Genomic DNA, 17,134 nt, shown 5'->3' with positions numbered 1-17,134 from the left:
TCTGACAGAGCTGAGGCTCAAGTCCAGCATATGAAGCATGTCAGAGCTCCACAGCAGAGAGCTGTGGTGTACGGAGCTGGCCGTGGGGGTGGGTTTCTCCTGGGGTACCCCCAGTGCTGGAGAGCAGCCCTAGTTATCAAAGCGCACATCTCTGGGAGACGTAACCTGGCCACGCTTCTGCCAGCCTCCAGCCATGGAGCACTGCAGGTGCTTTGAGGAAACACTTCAACAAATCATGGTTTTCAAAGGGGTAGACTTAGGTGGCTTCTCAGCATTCCTTTTAATCCCATTTTCGATGAGTCTGTGGTCAGTACTCGTTTACTATGCTTTCATTAAAATAGTTGTACATTTTTACCTTTTAGTGTGATTTTTGCTAGTTTTCTGTGCAAAAGATTTTTTTTCAGATTTAGTGGTGATGTTTACCACTTCTGCTTGTTTGTGTGACATTACAGTGAAATGACCAAGTTCTTTCTTATAAGCAGCAGATTAATTTTTATCCATGGAAATAACTAACCTTTTCTTTCTTAAATTGTGATCTTATTTCTATACTATTTTGCATTATTTTGTCCACATAAGCACTATTTTATGAGAGAACAATTAATACTCGTCTTAGACTACACTACATCCATTTTCCTTTTGCAAGAATTAAGGTACGAGGCAATGGAAAGTGTAGCAGTTGTTTCATGCAGGTAAGTAAGTGGCTAGTCAGCAAAGTGGTTAAACAACTTTCCTGCCTAAGGAGAGGTGGATTTCTTTAGAATTGTTTTAATTTATTGGCCTTAACTGTGCACGAGAGTTTAATGTAATGCTGATTTGAATCACTTTTTTTCCTCCTCTGTCTTCTAGCTTTTTCTTTTTGTGGTCTGGAACTTTGAGCTCTACATGATACCACTGGCTTTGTTGTTGCTGCTGGCATGGAACTACTTCTTGATCGTAGCAGGAAAAGATAACAGGCAACATGATACGGTAAGTCTTCTCTACTTCAAGCGCATACATGTCCTTTTCTTTTTTTAACTAGATAAAATTTTGTAACTGAGTTTAAATATGACATCTTTTTGAAAATGTCTCAGTTCACAATGCTCGATGGACAATTTTCCCACCTGCAATTTAACTTTTCTCCAGCTGTCCAATAAATGTGTCTGGTTTTGTTGAAAATGTCGTGTAAAAATACAGTAGAACATGTACTATCCTCAGAATCTGGTTTGTGTGGGAGCAGAGATGAGAGGCTTATTGGTCAGGAGAAAGCAAATTCTTTGAAAATGGTTTTGTGTGGCTAAGTCCGTATGTTGCGTTTTCTATTTCACATGTTGAAGTTAAAGGTTAAAAGTATTCCAGTTTGTTAACAGTTTCAGAATCTATCACATTTTCTTGTATTTCAGTTTATCATTAACATGTTACCATTCATTGAGCTTAATATAAGCCTTTTCTTATTTTCTTCTCCCCATCTAATGCCATCATTTAATTAAATGCATGTAATTCGGGTATAAAGTAGCAAACATTTACTAATAACTAACATTTATTAATAATAAAAGCATGGTTCAGATTTTCAAAAGTACATATCAAAAGTTGAAGTTATGTTCTATCTTGTGCAAATTTTCTAAGATCCAGGCAGCTTAAGGTTTTTGCATGCATTTTATTGCTGAGCCTTATGAATGTGATACTTGTATCATTATTCATATCCCAAAAGCAGTGTGCTGTCGAGGACATTATGATCTGGATGGATAACTGAATGGGTGGAAGAAAACAAAGCGGGTTAGGTAACTGGTCTCAGAGGACAATGGTTAATGGATGTTGGTAACAAGTGGAGTACCACAGTGCACAAGGACCTGTCCTGTTTAACATCTCTATTAGTGACGTGTAGGAGGTGACAGAGTGCACTCCCATCAAGTTTTTGGGTGACAGGCGGTGTTTGGGACCAGTGGATACCCTGGATCTGCCAGCCAAAGAGACCTGGGTAGGCTAGAGAAATGAGCCCATAGGAACCTCATGAAATTCCAGAAGGAAAAGTGTGAAGTCTTGCTCTTGGGGAGGAATAAACCATTGCAATGATACAGGCTGGGGATTGATTGTCTGGGAAGCAGCTGTCTGAATTGGGCCTGGGAATCTTGGAAGACAGCAAGGTAAACATGAGCCAGCAGCGTGCCCCAGCAGGAACAAGGGCCCCTAGCACCCTGGGATGCATTAGCAGGAGCACAGGCAGTGGATCGAGGGAAGCCACTGTCCCCTCTGCTCAGCACTTCTTAGACTGCATCTAGAGTACTGTCCAGTTTTGGGCACCATGGTTCAAGAAAGACATGGATTAACTTGAGCGAGTTCAGTGGAGGGCTACCAAGATGGTGAGGGGGCTTGAGCACATGCCCTGTAAGGAGAAGCTGAGAGAAGTGGGCTTGAAAGAGCCTGGAGAAAAGAAGGCTTTGGGTGACCTAGATTGGACATAAAGAAGAAGTTCATTATCATGAGGGTGGTGAGGCAGTGGCACAGGTTGCGCAGAGAAGTTATGGCTGCCCCATCCCTGGAAGTGTTCAAGGCCAGGTTGGATGGGCCTTTGAGCAACCTGGTCTGGTGGAAGGTGTCCCTGCCCATGGCATGAGAGTTGGAACGAGATGAGCTTTAAGGTTCCTTCCAACCCAAACCATCCTATGATTCTGTGATTCTGTGACCTGAACAGCAGCCCTCCACTACCTATGAGAAGATGGAGCTAGACTCTTCATAGTGATGGGTGGTGGAAGAGACAACAGGCATAATTTGAAACAAAAGAGGTTCAGACTGGAGAAACCTTTTTGCCATGAGAATTGTTGAGTAGTGGAAGAGGTTTTCCAGGAAAGTTGTGCTGTTGCTGTTGGAAGTTTTCAGGACCCGACCGGATCTGAGCAACCTGATCTGACCTCATGGTTGACCCTGCTTTGGGCAGGAGGTTGGAGGTGCCTTCCAGCCTGAATTATCCCATGACCGTAATGTCTAGCAACTCCAATTGTTAGTGACCTGAGGAACTGATACAGCCTTAATCCTGGCATGGATATTTTCTGCCTAAATCACTAAGACTGTTGTGCTTCCAAGGGTCATCTAAAACGAAGAGTGGGAGTGATAGAGGTATTCCTAATCTCAAAGGTTGTTACATCTATGAAAAAGCCTAAGATCAAGATTTAAAAGATGCATTACCTAAGTCACAGCCCTTAATACCCTCCTGCGTGAAATGCTTAAAGTTTGCCAACCTGAAGATTTTATGAGTAACTGAAATTCCTTGTGAATGGAGGGATTTCACTTGTGAGCTTCAATACACTTCATTTCTCTCTGAAATAGCACCTACCTGTGAAGATTAATTGGGTCACGTAACTTTTCTAACAAAATAATGAAGCTATTGATGGGCTCTCTGTTGAGGACCTCAAGTCCTGCTCCAAAAATGTTCCTCTTCCTGAGATTGCTTCAGATCAAGCTATACAGCTTATATCAACCGATCATGTTCATCCCAAATATTTGATATCTGTGCCATTCATTACTATTTTTTTGTTTAGGTTTGTCACAAGTAAGTTGGGACCTCATTTTTAATGATTTGAGCTTGGTTATCATTGTGGTAAGCATCTGTCTTCTATGAAGTGATCTGTAGACTTACTAGATGCCTTTCTAATTAACTCACAAATCTTCAGTAATATCACAAGTCCTTAGCTCAGGTCATTAACACAGTATCTTTAGATTAGGAGTCATTTAAATATTTCAGTTTTCCTATGCAGAGTGTAAATATTAACTAAATTAATTAAGCAGTGTTTCCTAGTGGCTAGAGAATGCTTCAAGATTCATATGATCTGGCTTCTGTTCCCAGGTCTCCAGAGATTTCTTCTGTGCCTGAGTGAAATCATTGACTACTTATCTTAGGAATATCGTCTGTCTCTAGAAGTTACTTTGAAATCCTCAAGCTAAAGATAAGACAAAAAGATAAATATATTTGTTAACTTTTCTTACTCAATTAACACTAGACAAGCGTAGTTAAAAATTATATGCACTTTGTACTTGTTTAATGTCTACGGAAAATACTTACATTTGGGACCTTGAAGAGTAGCTCAGAAGAGTTAGTTTCCATTGTAGTACCCCTACAAGAAAACAGTTATCAATTGTCTCATGAATTCAGGCACTGGGGACTGCAGTCTTCTGCCAGTCAGAAAAATAGTGATCACTGAGTTTCTGGCCAGATACGGTAGATGGACCAGCCTTAACTCATCCTTGTTTGACTGTTTCTATAGACAAGGTATCATTTGCTGTGCCTGATGGGCATCAGTTTCTTTGAAGTAGTTTGGAACTTATTTTCTTGTGGAATAATTCACCTGCCAAACGATCTGGATTACTCTGTCATAACATGACCCTGCACTGCTCGTTTGAGTGCGAGTATGATTATTTTGCCATTTACTCTGACTCCTAATAAGTTATATGTGCAAGTCCTTTCTTGAATTAAAAGTGCAATGACTTTGGGGCAAGAAGGAGCCCCAAGTGTATTTACTAATAGGAGGTAAGTCTATTGGAAAGTCCAACAGAGAGGTGAAGCAGCATATTAGGCATTATTGCTTTCATGGATTCAGCTGGATTGATCATCATTGTGGTTTTAATCAAACATTGGCACAAACTTCAAAAAGAAGCATTGAATTCCCTATCTTTTATACATTTAGGTCAAGATTAGTCATGTTTCTGAAAGACAGGCTTTCATGAAATATGAAATCTTGCGTTCAGTGTTGGTGTAAGCAGATGTAGATAGATGTAGGTTTAGTGGACGATTCTCTAAATGAATCTGTGAGAATTCAGAACTGATCTAAAATGAATGAACTTCTGGCATTGAGTCATGTGGCAGGTATAAAAAGATCGCAGAATAAACATTTCCTTCCAGCATTAAGCAAGGAAAAAAAAAAAATCACTAAAATGGCATTCTTAATACTTTCCTCTGAATTTTGCCTCAAGGTTACCTAGCTCCTTTCTCCAAGGATCCTTGTATTTCCTTATATAATCATACTCCTAAATATCTGACTTCACAAAAGAATTTATTTTCAGCACAACTGCTGTTCTCACCTTAAACCATCACCACCAAAACACACAGACTAGAACTGAGTGGATCTTACTGCTTTTATTACTTTTTTTTCCTGCCTTTTTTTCCAGTGTCTTTTTCACATCCTCTGAGGGAGAGGAGCAGTGTCTGTCCCCACTGCTCGCTGCTCCTTGTCTGCTGCGCGGGATCCCTGCGGTGGGGAGCAGGATGGGAGTGCTGCCCCTGCACGTTGCCAGCCCTGTGCCTATGGCACAGGTACTCAGGGAGAAGAAGGACAGAGGGAGAGCAGAGGACTGGCTTACTTCATAGCAGCTTTGGCTCTCTGGGAACCCCATATCACATCTCAGAATAGATGGATGAACAGAAAAGTTCATCCCACACTGCTGTAATTGAAAGACTTCTAGATATATCCAAACTAGCAGAAGGTATGCTGGGGTTTAAAGCTTCTCTTCAGTCTTTTTAAGAAACTACTTAATATTTTGATGTTTTCAAATGTGTTGTACAAAAAAATCCTTGCTTTTATAGCTTGGAGGAAACAGCAGCACTGCTGTCTGGGTTCTTTTTTTCACTTCTATTTCTAAGCAAAAGTCGCTGTTATTAGAACTGCATGAAGGTAGTGGAAAAAAAAATATTTTTTTTTTCCCTCCTTTTCTTCTTCAGGCTGTGTTCTGACTGCCTGCTGGAGCTGCCTAACTTAAGGAATGGTCAGATAATCCCTCAAAGTGATTAAAAATGTTCCCACTCTCCAGCTGTTCGTGTCCCCTTCCCTGAGATGAAACAGTTGATTGTGTGGTTGGAGTGCGTCATATTGCGAATGAAACCTGGTTTGCATAGTTACCAATTTTTTTTTTTCCCTCTGTATGTATACCGGATTGCCACAATTAGGACAAACTCTGACAGTCTCTCTCAGCTGTTGGGCAATAACATTTAACTGCTGTAACAGGCACATTGGATCTCCTCTGGTGACTCTGCAAGTTCTGGTTCTTCCTTGACTAAATAGGTAGCAGAGAAGAGAGCCCAGGTCATCTTCCCCTCAGTCCTGCTGTTGAGTAGGAAGGGCTGGAAGAGGAGTGGACAGATCTAGGAGGTCAACAACCAGTTGCACAGCTATTATTGATGAAAGGGACTTGGTTTTTGCAACTATGGGATCCTCCTTGAGGACTGAGGACTGCTAGGAAGAGGCACAATCCGCCGCACCAAGTGGGGCAAAATCTTCTTTCCCAGAAGGCTGGCCAGACTGATGAGGAGAGCCTTAAACCAGAAGTGATGAAGGAGGGAGGTGATGATGACCCACAATCAAGGTAGGAAGTGCTGGCCTGAGTTGGCAAACAAAAGGTGCAGTGTGAAGTGAGCAGGAGAGACCTCAAAGCCAACCAAGCAGGGCAGAGAGGGCCCACCCCAGCTGTAGGCATGCAAATAAGTAAAATGCCATTCTGGAAGATGCTCTCATGGCCTTTCTGAGAACCCAGCATGGCAGGGGGTCTCTCCCTGAAGTGCCAGCACATTGGTGTGCACAGCATAGGAACCAGCAGGAGTGAAGAGGTCCACGTGCAGCTACATGCGTGCATGATGACAGAGACATGGTCGGATTGCTGTCACCACCATCATGCGATGGATGTATACTGGCTCTTCAGTCAGGACAGGCCAGGAAGGTGAGGAGAGGGAGTTGCACTTTGGCCCAGCAAAGGGAGGATGATGAAGGGATCAGAACATCTGACATACATGGAGGGGCTGAGCAAGCTGTGACTGCTCCCTATGGAGAATATCAGGCTCAAGGAGGGATCTTGAGAGTGTGTATAAATACCTGAAGGGAGCAGAAGAAGAGACAGACAGGCACTTCTCAGTGGTGCCCAGTGTCAGGACAGTATCAACGGGCACAAACAGAAATATGCAGAATTCCATCTGAACACGAGAACATCTGCACATGAGAATTCCATCTGAGCACGCACTTTTAGTGCAAGTGTGGTCACACCCGGGACCAGGTTGCCCAGAGAGGTTGTGGAGTCTTCATTCATGGATTCAAGACCTTACTGGACATGGTCCTGGGCAACGTGCTCAGAGGTAACCTTGCTTGAGTGTGGGGGTTGATCTCAAGATGTCCCAGCCAATCTGTGCCACCCTGTGATTCTCGTGAGTGAAGATACTGATCTTTCTCTCCTTTTGGTCTATTATTTGTTAGGGTATTTTTTCCAAGCAATTTAAAATCTAATAGAAGAGCAATGCACATGCCTGGCATTACCTATGAGTGTTCTTCTGCCATATGTACCCCTATGGAGAAGAGGTTTAATCACTTCAGTTCACATTCTGCATTTATAGTTAATACTTGGAGCCTTTAAGGAAATATTAAATAGCTAATTTCCTCTTGAAGTTTCAAGTTGTACATGTCACTGCATAGAAAATGATGGTGAGCAGCTGGGAGTTAATGTGCCATACGCAAATTCTTATGAATCTGTAGAATAGAGTATACACACATATTATTAATCTTGTAAGAGTGATATAAAATGGCACAATATGTCTTTTAATTTCACTGGAGATTTTTTGCAGAGTAGGCTTTGATGACTTATGGTTCTAGAGTGTATGTTTCTATTAAAAGTTAGAGCTGGACAAGTTTAGGATAAAATTTTGAGAACAGAAGAAAAATAACTTGTTAAAGACAGCCTGTTGTGTTGAGATTTTGACCGATTTCTGTGGGTACTTTTTATATAGTCCTCCAATATGACATATATACTCAGATTTTTTATTCATATGTCTTCTGGAGATTGCCACATGAAGAAAAATAAAAGAGGGGATGGGAAGAAGAATGCTTACGGTTATGTCCATCTCACTGGATTCTTTCTTTCCTCAAGAAAGGGCGGTAAGCGTGGTGAGCTTGAGTTGATTGTACAACCCCAGCTCAGGTGCAGCTAGAAGAGTTTTTCTGATTAGAGTCTGATCACTTTCTTCTGGGGGAAAAGCAACAGTGTCTGTCAGAGCTTTTGGTGAATTTGTTGCTGCTCTTTTTTGGGGCAGAGAGTGCCACTTTGCTGTACATTGAATACAGAAACCGACCCCATCCGCGAAGTGCCTGACTTTGACCACCTGGTTTACTGCAAATTGAAAACTGAGCTACCAAGCAAATAAACAAGATAGTAACTTGATTTTTCTGTGTTTCTTCACATTAATGGTCTTAAAGTGTGGAAGCATGAGTCCATGAACTTTTTAGTTTGAAAGGGTTTCCAAGGGTTTCACCTGCAGATGAACACAGGACAAGGACCAAGTGTTTCAGATCCATTGCCTGTGCAGCACTGAAGGTTTTTGTGATTCAAGTCCAGAAGTCCTCTTCTGCCAGGGAGTCAGCAGTGATTTCTATCTGAGGACTAAATTCTTGCTATGAATTTAGGGCAAAAATAAGTATCATTGTCCCTGTATTCTAGCTAGACAGTGTCCGGAATGCGTCATTTGCACAAGATGATAGAAAGGGGCGTTTTCAGGGTGACAATTACATCTTGACATCTTTGTTTTGACTGTACTTTCCTGAAAAGTTTTGCCTCCAGTATGATAGCAACAGCAGCAGCCACAAAACCCCCAAAGCATGAGGGCTGGTGGGAGAATAGAGCTAGGCACGGAACGGTATGTATGTAAAACTGGTCAGATTTATGACACCTCTAAAAGTAAGGAAAATACGGTGGTTTTGTTTTTATAGAATGATTTTCAACATTATGTGGAAAGGATTTTACTTTATATTTGCCAGCCACTAACTAGACTTACATTCTGCTCTGCACATGAAAGTACAAAACGACTCTCTGTTTCTGCTTCAGCCCGATGGCAATCAGCGCATCACTCCGAACGGTGCAGCAAAGTCCATGACCTTTTCTTAAAACCTTTTGCCAAATTAAGCAGAATTGCAAACTTGCTCTCCGTTTGTTATCATCAACAAAATAAGTTAGAAAGGCTATTGCGAACAGGTCGTCATCTGTCTGTGCATTAAGTGTGGGTGCTATCAGAGCACAAAGACCACCGGCAACATGTGCCTGACTACTAAGTAGTCTGCTGAGAACCATTGCTGTCTTCATGCAGCTGTTTGTTCTTTCTATACGATCCATATAGTCAGGGAGAAAAAAATACGTTATAGTGCCCCACTATAATGTGGGGACAGGGTTTTTTTTTCTAATAAATCAGAAAAGAAACATGAAAATGTCAGCTTAATCAAGCATTTAAATTTTATTAATCAAGTCTAATTTTTATGAGTGCAAATAATCGCTGAAGCTGGACAAATTTGCTCTAGATTGCATCAGAAACATAATTTTAATATTTAATGGCCTGCTGAATTTAAATGGAGAATTATCTTTATGAAACATGCTCTTCATAATTTGCCATTAAATGAGAAATGAACAAATCAACATAAATCTTACATAAAGGTTATTTAACTAAATGTTGGTACTATAAATATTTTAAATGCATTATGCACTAATTTAACAGTCACAAAGTACACTATATAAAGGTGTAAGTTGGACAGAAGGCGTTTCTCTCCTGCAGCATAATAGAGTGTAATACGGCAAGTGGCTATCTGGGCTACAGTTAAAAGAGACTGTCTGCCGTGCAATTATAATCCCTGCATCAGGGATTTACACGCGGTATCAGAGTGTGTAGTAACCCCGTGCTAAAACTTTATGTGGCTGTTCTCATCCCAGTAGAAGTTACAAAAAACAACTGCAGTACAGAGTTAGAATATTTTGGCTAGTTTTGGTCACCTGAAAACAAAACACCAAAACCAAAACCCCACCCTAGATATCTCCAGCATTTAAAAAAATTGGATTTTTCTCTATTGTAAACCAATTGACTTTTTAATTTAAATTTTGCCCCATTTTTTTCAAATGTAGTCTTCCAGTAGTGTGAGCATCTAAAATAGAATTGAAGTTCACTGCACATAGAGGCATTTTTTTCTATGAGACTGTTTTAATTATTCTTTTTATTATTTGCATCAAGATATACATGGCAACAAGATTCTCTTGACAGGTTGTACTGGCTATTATAAATAATCAATATTATATAACCTAACATCAGTTTAGTTTCTCTTAAAAATTCCCATAGTCATGTGAGGTTTTTATTAATTTTTGGTTTGTTTTTCTTTTACTTTAGCACATTTTAATTCACCCAAGACTTTAAGAACTTTGGGATTATACTGCAGTTTTAATGTATTTACCAAAATGTATCAATATCTGGGGGAAAAAAAAATTAACTGAAATTACAATAATCTGTATATTACATACATTATCACCTAAAATACATAACACAGGTTTTTTTTCTACCGAAAACTTGTCAACTCCAAATTTGAATGTGCTAGACTGTATCATACCCACAAGCTTAAAATTATTTGGATAAATGCTGTTTTGTGAGAGAGACGTATCTGGTCCTACTAGAATCTGAAAATTATTTAAAGAGAAGTAATGGTAACAGTGAAAACCTATACTGAGGCATTGTACTGTTAATAAGATTGTCTATCATGAGGTTTTGACCAAGAATTCTAGCTCTGAAAGTCTTGTGAAAGTGTTATTTTTAATAGTCCTGCATCATAAACTTGCCATTGCTATTTAGCCAAGCAAAGAACGTTTTTTTTTTTTCGTTCTGCTGAACGAAAAATGAAGCATCCTAAGAGAAATCTGACATTTCAAGTGTATAGTACATGTTGAAGCCTTTAGATGGAGACATACTTCAAATAAACACCTAATATTCAGTTCACAGTGCATTGTGTAAATACAAGAAAGGGCTAAAATAAATGAGAACCAAATATTGAAAGAAATAAGAGAAAAAGGCCTACAACTTGTGCCGGTTTTATGTTAAAAATGACTTAGTCTTAACTACATTGGCAACTGAATATTGAGGGCATATAAAGCTGACAACAGGAAACAGCTTACATGTTCTTGTGTAACAAACTGTACTTGCTGCCCATGCATGTTGCCAAGAAATTTATTGTACTGTAAATAAAAATTCTGTTGTTGACATTACAGAACTACGTGTAATCAGTAGCATGCATCAAAAGGCATCTGATAGCCCTATTAAAGTCTCATTTCCTATTGAGAATCAGACTAAATTACAACATGAGCACTTCCCAGAATAAGCTAACAAAATGCATTCTGTAAGAACAAGTAATTGTATTTGAGTGTCTCTGTAAAAATCAGGAAGTATTTTAGCAGTAAAGTACTAATGCTTTTCTTTTTATTCTGCTGTCTTCTGTACAGCAATATATTCAACCTTACTGGCAAGCTTATCACACTAATTATTATTACATCTAGTGGTTCAGTTATCTTGATGATTACTGCAGATGAAATACCCCAAGGTCAGAACATTAATAGTATAAATCAGGATTGGTTGTATTCCAGATATACTACACTATTAAATCAGAATCTGTTAATTTGATTTTTATTTTCCTTATAAATGTGGTATAAAAAAGGTGGACATTTTAATTAAGCTGTATCTCCTGTAAAGTTTCTCCTCGACAACTCCATGAAAGAAGCAGACGTCATGTCGTGGAAATGAGCACAAAACTGCTGCTATAGCGGGCTTATTGACAATGGACGTCTTTGCTTCTACGTGAAGTACTTGGGAATGACCTGAGAAAGCCCAAGTGGTTTTATGCATCCTTCTTAATCCATACACGCTGCACAATTTTATATTACATTTACACAGAAACGCTGCATGGAGTGACACACAAACATACAGTACAGTTTATGTCAGGACAGTAGGAATTAATATGAGGTCCAAACAGCCCTGAACAGCACAATTCTGATCACATTCTTTGCATGTCTAAAATATGTTTAATTTGGACTCAACTCTCATTCTCTCTCTTATTTTGTCTCATGAATGTTAGCACCTTTATGTGGAAATACACGTATCTGCAGATATTTTGACACCGTAACACATGAATTAGCATAGAAAGTGTTTTCTTTTGTTTTTCATTTGCAACCTCCTATGTTTGAAGAACTACATCAAGTAAGATATAAGCAAATCTAGAGGAGTGCTCATGGGAAGTGGGGTGCGTTGCTTCACATTAAAGAAGAACATTAAGGTAACAGTCATCAGGGTTATCTGCAATCTGGTAGTGCCTCTCCTTTTATTTTTTCTTTATTTTGCATATTAGTGCAGGGCACATATCTGGTACGGTTAACATGGAAAAACATCAAAGTATCTTCCGTGCAGGTGTTTCTGTTGGATCAGCCGAAGAACTTAGAACAGAAGACTGCATAGAGTGACCTGTGGTTTGCACGTGTTGTATGAGAAACAGCCTGCTCAAACTAAGAGAGACAGCCCTTTCATTAAAAGTGGTGCTAGGTTTCAAACTGCCTTTTTTCACAGAGTCTTTCAATGCAGGAGATATTTTAAAGTTCTTTAAAATCATGGGTTTTGGTTGAACGTGCTTATAAATAACTAGAATCCAACGATACTTCACAGTTGTTGAAGTTAGAAGTCAAAATGAATTATTGTCTCAGAAATCTATCCTGCTTCTCAGTCAATAGATCATCTTTAGAATCAATGCAAGTTGTACTTAATTGTCAGCTTCCTCAGAAGACCGTGTTCTAGGCCACAAGGACTGGCGTTTTCCTCGACGTGCAAACGTGGTGGTTGGGCTTCCTTCGGGTAACCTGGCGTCACGGAGCTGCACGCCGCTACTGCCACCGCGGAACAGAGCCTCCTCCGACCCCCTGTGGGTTACGAATCGCACAGTGTTTGTAGATCGAGTTCCTTAAAGAGGGTGGGAATGGATCAGGAACAATGGTAGTACGTTGGAATTAGACTGCATGCTCCTTCAGATTAATAAGCTTTTAAGAGGGATCTTACTTTGCAGCATTTAAACATCATCTGCTTACTGTTTGGCCATGAAGTAGCTGACATGCCATATTTGAGGCCGTCGACACGTGTTTTTTAAAATGTCATCTGTATTAGTATTATATTCAAGGGACAAGACCAAGAAACAGGTTCTTTCAAGACCTTCTACCGGTATGCAGCATGTAAGTCTGTGACAAGTGACATTACAGAAGGTCATGTCACTTTTAACTGCTTGCATTAGATCTTTCTGATTTCCCCAGTGCCCTTCCTTTGTTTGATTAATACTGCTTGATTTCAAGCGAGGTATCGGAAGGCATAATTTAGAGTGAGTATTCTAGGGGCAATCTAAGATTTTTGCCATAGAACTTTCAATAAAATAACTCTAATGTTTCATTTTATCTTCATATGCTTTTTCCTGTCCTCCCTCTCGCTGCTCTCCCTCCTTCCCCGTCTCCTCCCTCCAGCCATCATACCTCCCCCAGGTACAATACTTGACAGAGAGATCCGAATAACTACTGTGTTCCTTCAAACCAAAGCAGCACATGTGCACTTTATTTGAATAGCAACGAGGCAGAATCAAAGGAGGAAAAATTCCATTGTGGATTTTTTTCCTACAGTATTCTTACTCCAATGTTAAACTGAAATCTGTTGCTCATATCCACTGTACCTCTCTTGAACAGCCTGGCTTTGTTCTGCAGAAATAGATGGTACTTCAGTATACGGCTTTTGTAAGGCTTCAGCATACCAATTCTTCATATATCATATGATTATGAAGAATCTACTTTCCTTGTTTTAATTTGTGTCAAAGTTCTGAAAACACTTGTTTTAGTGGTTTAATAAATTGTAATATTGTGTCTGTATTGTCCAAATGTTCTTTTTATTTTTTTTTCTTTTAACTCTTCCTTTTGAATTTTGAGGCAAGTGAAAGCATGGGCTATGTTTCATATACTTTAAAGAATCATTTATGCATCATAGGCATAGGAACACTTCTACTACATTTTATTTTACTACAGTAATTGAATTCTGTTTTCCTTTCCAGACAATTCAGTACACCAAAGCTCAATGTAATTGACGATATGACTAACCTAGAACAGGAGCATAGACTGGTAGTGGCTTTTGAATTAAAAAATGGAATGGAGGAGCTAGAAATCTGGGCTCAGTCCTGGGCTTCAGGTGATTTCAAAGGACTTTTTGTGTCCTTTGAGCAAGTTAACATTTTGTCACTCTATAGAAGCTTGTAAAGTAGTTTGAGATCATTAGATGGAGAAGAAAAAAAATCTGAGTTTGAAGTGTTATTATCCCGATAATTTAGAATGGATATTGTCATGCAAGTGATTTCAGTGAGGTGCCATCATTTGCAACAATTTTAGAGCTTTCCAATTCAACTAATTGTCTCCTTGCTAACTTTGGCACTAATGTGAGATAGGCATTCTCCTGTTCGGTCCTGTTAAGACAAGGGGTTTCTGGATATATATAAAAGAGATCTTTAAGTGTCTGAGGAATATTAATGTTGAAAAGAGACCTAGTGAGTTTAGTCAGCTCCAGGCGTAGGCAGGATCTGAGTCAACAGATTCAGTTTTATACCTTGGGCTTTAGTCACCTAATGATGTAATTACAGACTTTTTTGCGTGTGGCAAAACTGATTTCAGAGGGTTTCCATCTTGCTGCAGCCCTTGTTAACCTGTTTTCCTTCTCTCTTCTCAGTTCACCATTTATTTGGTAGAGCTGATGCTAGTGTTTCTGGAGCTGCTCAGTGAACTGGGTCGTTGAAACCATCTGCATTAAAAGTTTTAGGGTGGGGGGTTTTTTCTAAGAACTTGATCAATCCAGTGATGTAGTTTACAGCTCAGCTGCCCAAATACTTGGAAGAGCCTGGGGGAGATGACAGTGAGCTACCAGGAGAGGAGAGGAACAAGGAGGTGATGCAGGTGCATGGGAAGCTGAAAATGTCTTTGCCTCCGCAGAGAGGTCTGTGAAGACATGACCTCTCAGACACCTCCAAATGAGATGCATAAAATGGTGTACTGAGCTAAGCAGGAGCTGACAAGCACTTCAGCAACATGCTGTCAACATTTCCTTCTCCCAGGGCTGAGAGGTGTGACCATCCCAGACTCCTTGGGCACTGTCTCTGATCCCCTTCCTGTAAGAAATGGAGCGGAGATGGCCTGAAAGGGAAACAGGAGAAACTGGTGAGGGAGGCTTCTTCTAGAGCACGGCCTTGGTTCCTTCTCTAGCCTGAGTGGACTCACAAATAGATCTGCCTGTCTGGCATCAGGTCGGAGGCTGCAGGAGGTTCTGTCAGTCGGGCTCCTCCTGCTAAAATTGTTCTTCTGTGCAGGAAAGAATTCAAGAGTAATTGTTCCTCAGTTGCTCAGGTCATCCTTCTTCCTTATGCTTTTGGACATGCTCACTCTTTACTGTTTCTTTGTGTTTCTAGTTTTTCATTTGAGTCTAAGTTCCAGGACAGAGCAGCCAGTAGACAGAGTTGGAGGCTCCTTCCCTACCAAAGTCCCAACCTTGGTGTTAGAGGTGTTTTGGGACTGGGTTCAAACGAGGATGAGCAGCTGAAATTGCAAAGGTCTTGAACAGTGCAGTTGACATACAAGGATGCAGAGTGCTCTACTAGATGTGCATGTTAAATCAAGCTGTGTGTTGTTTAGGTTTTCCATGGGCCTGTGTAACGTGATTAACTGGGATCTTCTCGATGGTTGAGCTAACTCAGAGAAAGGCATCTGATACACACACTTTTCGTTTTTACGTTCTTCTCTTTCCTGAATTTGGCTCTTGGATAGTGGATTTGGACTTGATGAGAATATCCTTGCAGCTGTATTTGGTGGGGGGATGATGATGAAGTTATAGTTTTAACGTGTTGTCTTAAATGACTAGTACACTAAAACCGTTTGTAGCTTCACCTGTATAACAAAGTAAACCATCATTTTAGTTGGTGGCAAGTCTGTAAAATAGACCAAAGTATTAACATTTCATGTCAATCAGGTTTTCCTTCTCTTGTCCTTTTTATGCATGTTTTATAATACGTAGTATACGCCTTTCGCATCCATAATATGATAATGGGCTAGGTGGACCTTTGCTGACCTTCATTATGGCTACTCTTACATGCAAATAAGTACTTACGTATAAATAATGATATAAAGAGCCACATTACTTTCTGGTTGTAAGGACATACAACTTCATTTCAATTCCACCAACAGAGAATTCTCCCTGTAGGGTAAGCTGAAAACTTGATCACAGAGTTATGAGAGAGGCATTTGTGAGTTTTAAGTATGAATCTGTGAGTGACCATCTTCGGAAAATCATTTAATCTGTCTATAAACTAAAGTTAATAGTGGTTCATTTCATGCTTATGGTGTGATTACTAATTACTAATATTTGCAAAATGAATTGAATGTATGTATATATTTCATAGTGTTAGACTGAAAAGACCTTTTAAATGGAAAAATACATAGATGTAGACGTGTGGCATCCACAGCCAGCAATGAATGTGCATAAAGTTAGATGCACAGATTGTATAAAATCACTATTAAGAAACACAGTGCTAATGCTGATAGAGCATATGGTGTATATCATTGTTGTAGATCATAAGGAGATAAGCTAGTATGAATTTATTCCCAGCTTTGTATTCTTCAAAAATATCTTGGTGAATGCTGTAAATTTTATGAAAAATGTTCCACATTTCTGTAGGTAACAGTAAATTTAAAGCAAACATTTGTGTGTGCTGCATAGGCACCAGTGGAACTAACAAAGGATTCCTTTAGTTTAAACAATCGTATATTGGATTTTGAGCTACCTTTTAAATACTTAAATTGTCAAGCAAGCATTTTGTACGGGGAGGGTTTTCAGTATATAATTCCCTAATGTAGGTCAATTAAAGCTATAACATTTTCCTAAATTTGAATCTGTAGATCAACTGTTTTTTCCTACTTGTACATTTTCCTTCTGTGCATTTATTTCAAATGTTAATAAAGTTTTCATCTACAAAAGGTTTAGAATTGACAGAACAAAACTCTTCCTTTTTAAATCATGACAACTACTACTGTTTCTGTCTGCAGGTAGTGGAGGACATGCTAGAGGACGAGGAAGAAGAGGATGACAGAGATGACAAGGTAATTATCTTTCCTAGCACTTGGGTATCTGGGGATGGGAGAATTTAGACATGACACTGTTTTTACAGACAGTTAAAAAAGGAGTTGAAGTGTTTTAGTCCAGAAAATTGGACAGAGCTGTTTATCATCCTAACAATGCTACCGTGTGTTGCAGGAAAGGATAGAGGACTATAAATCCTGTCTT

General features: G+C 39.6%; 1 protein-coding gene across 1 annotated transcript in view; it reads left to right on the top strand.

Moving 5' to 3' along the window:
* Positions 1-17,134, top strand: part of MCTP1 (multiple C2 domains, transmembrane 1) — a 131,148-nt gene that overhangs the window by 76,296 nt on the left and 37,718 nt on the right. Inside the window, exons 11-12 of the mRNA XM_009699887.1 lie at positions 847-966; positions 16,897-16,950. Coding sequence (XP_009698189.1) covers positions 847-966; positions 16,897-16,950 — 174 coding nt within the window. The remainder of the gene's footprint in view (positions 1-846; positions 967-16,896; positions 16,951-17,134) is intronic.

This window comes from Cariama cristata, unplaced genomic scaffold (genome assembly GCF_000690535.1).
Source record: "Cariama cristata isolate BGI_N322 unplaced genomic scaffold, ASM69053v1 scaffold3955, whole genome shotgun sequence".
Classification (NCBI taxonomy): domain Eukaryota; kingdom Metazoa; phylum Chordata; class Aves; order Cariamiformes; family Cariamidae; genus Cariama; species Cariama cristata.
This window is presented reverse-complemented; position numbering and strand designations above follow the sequence as displayed.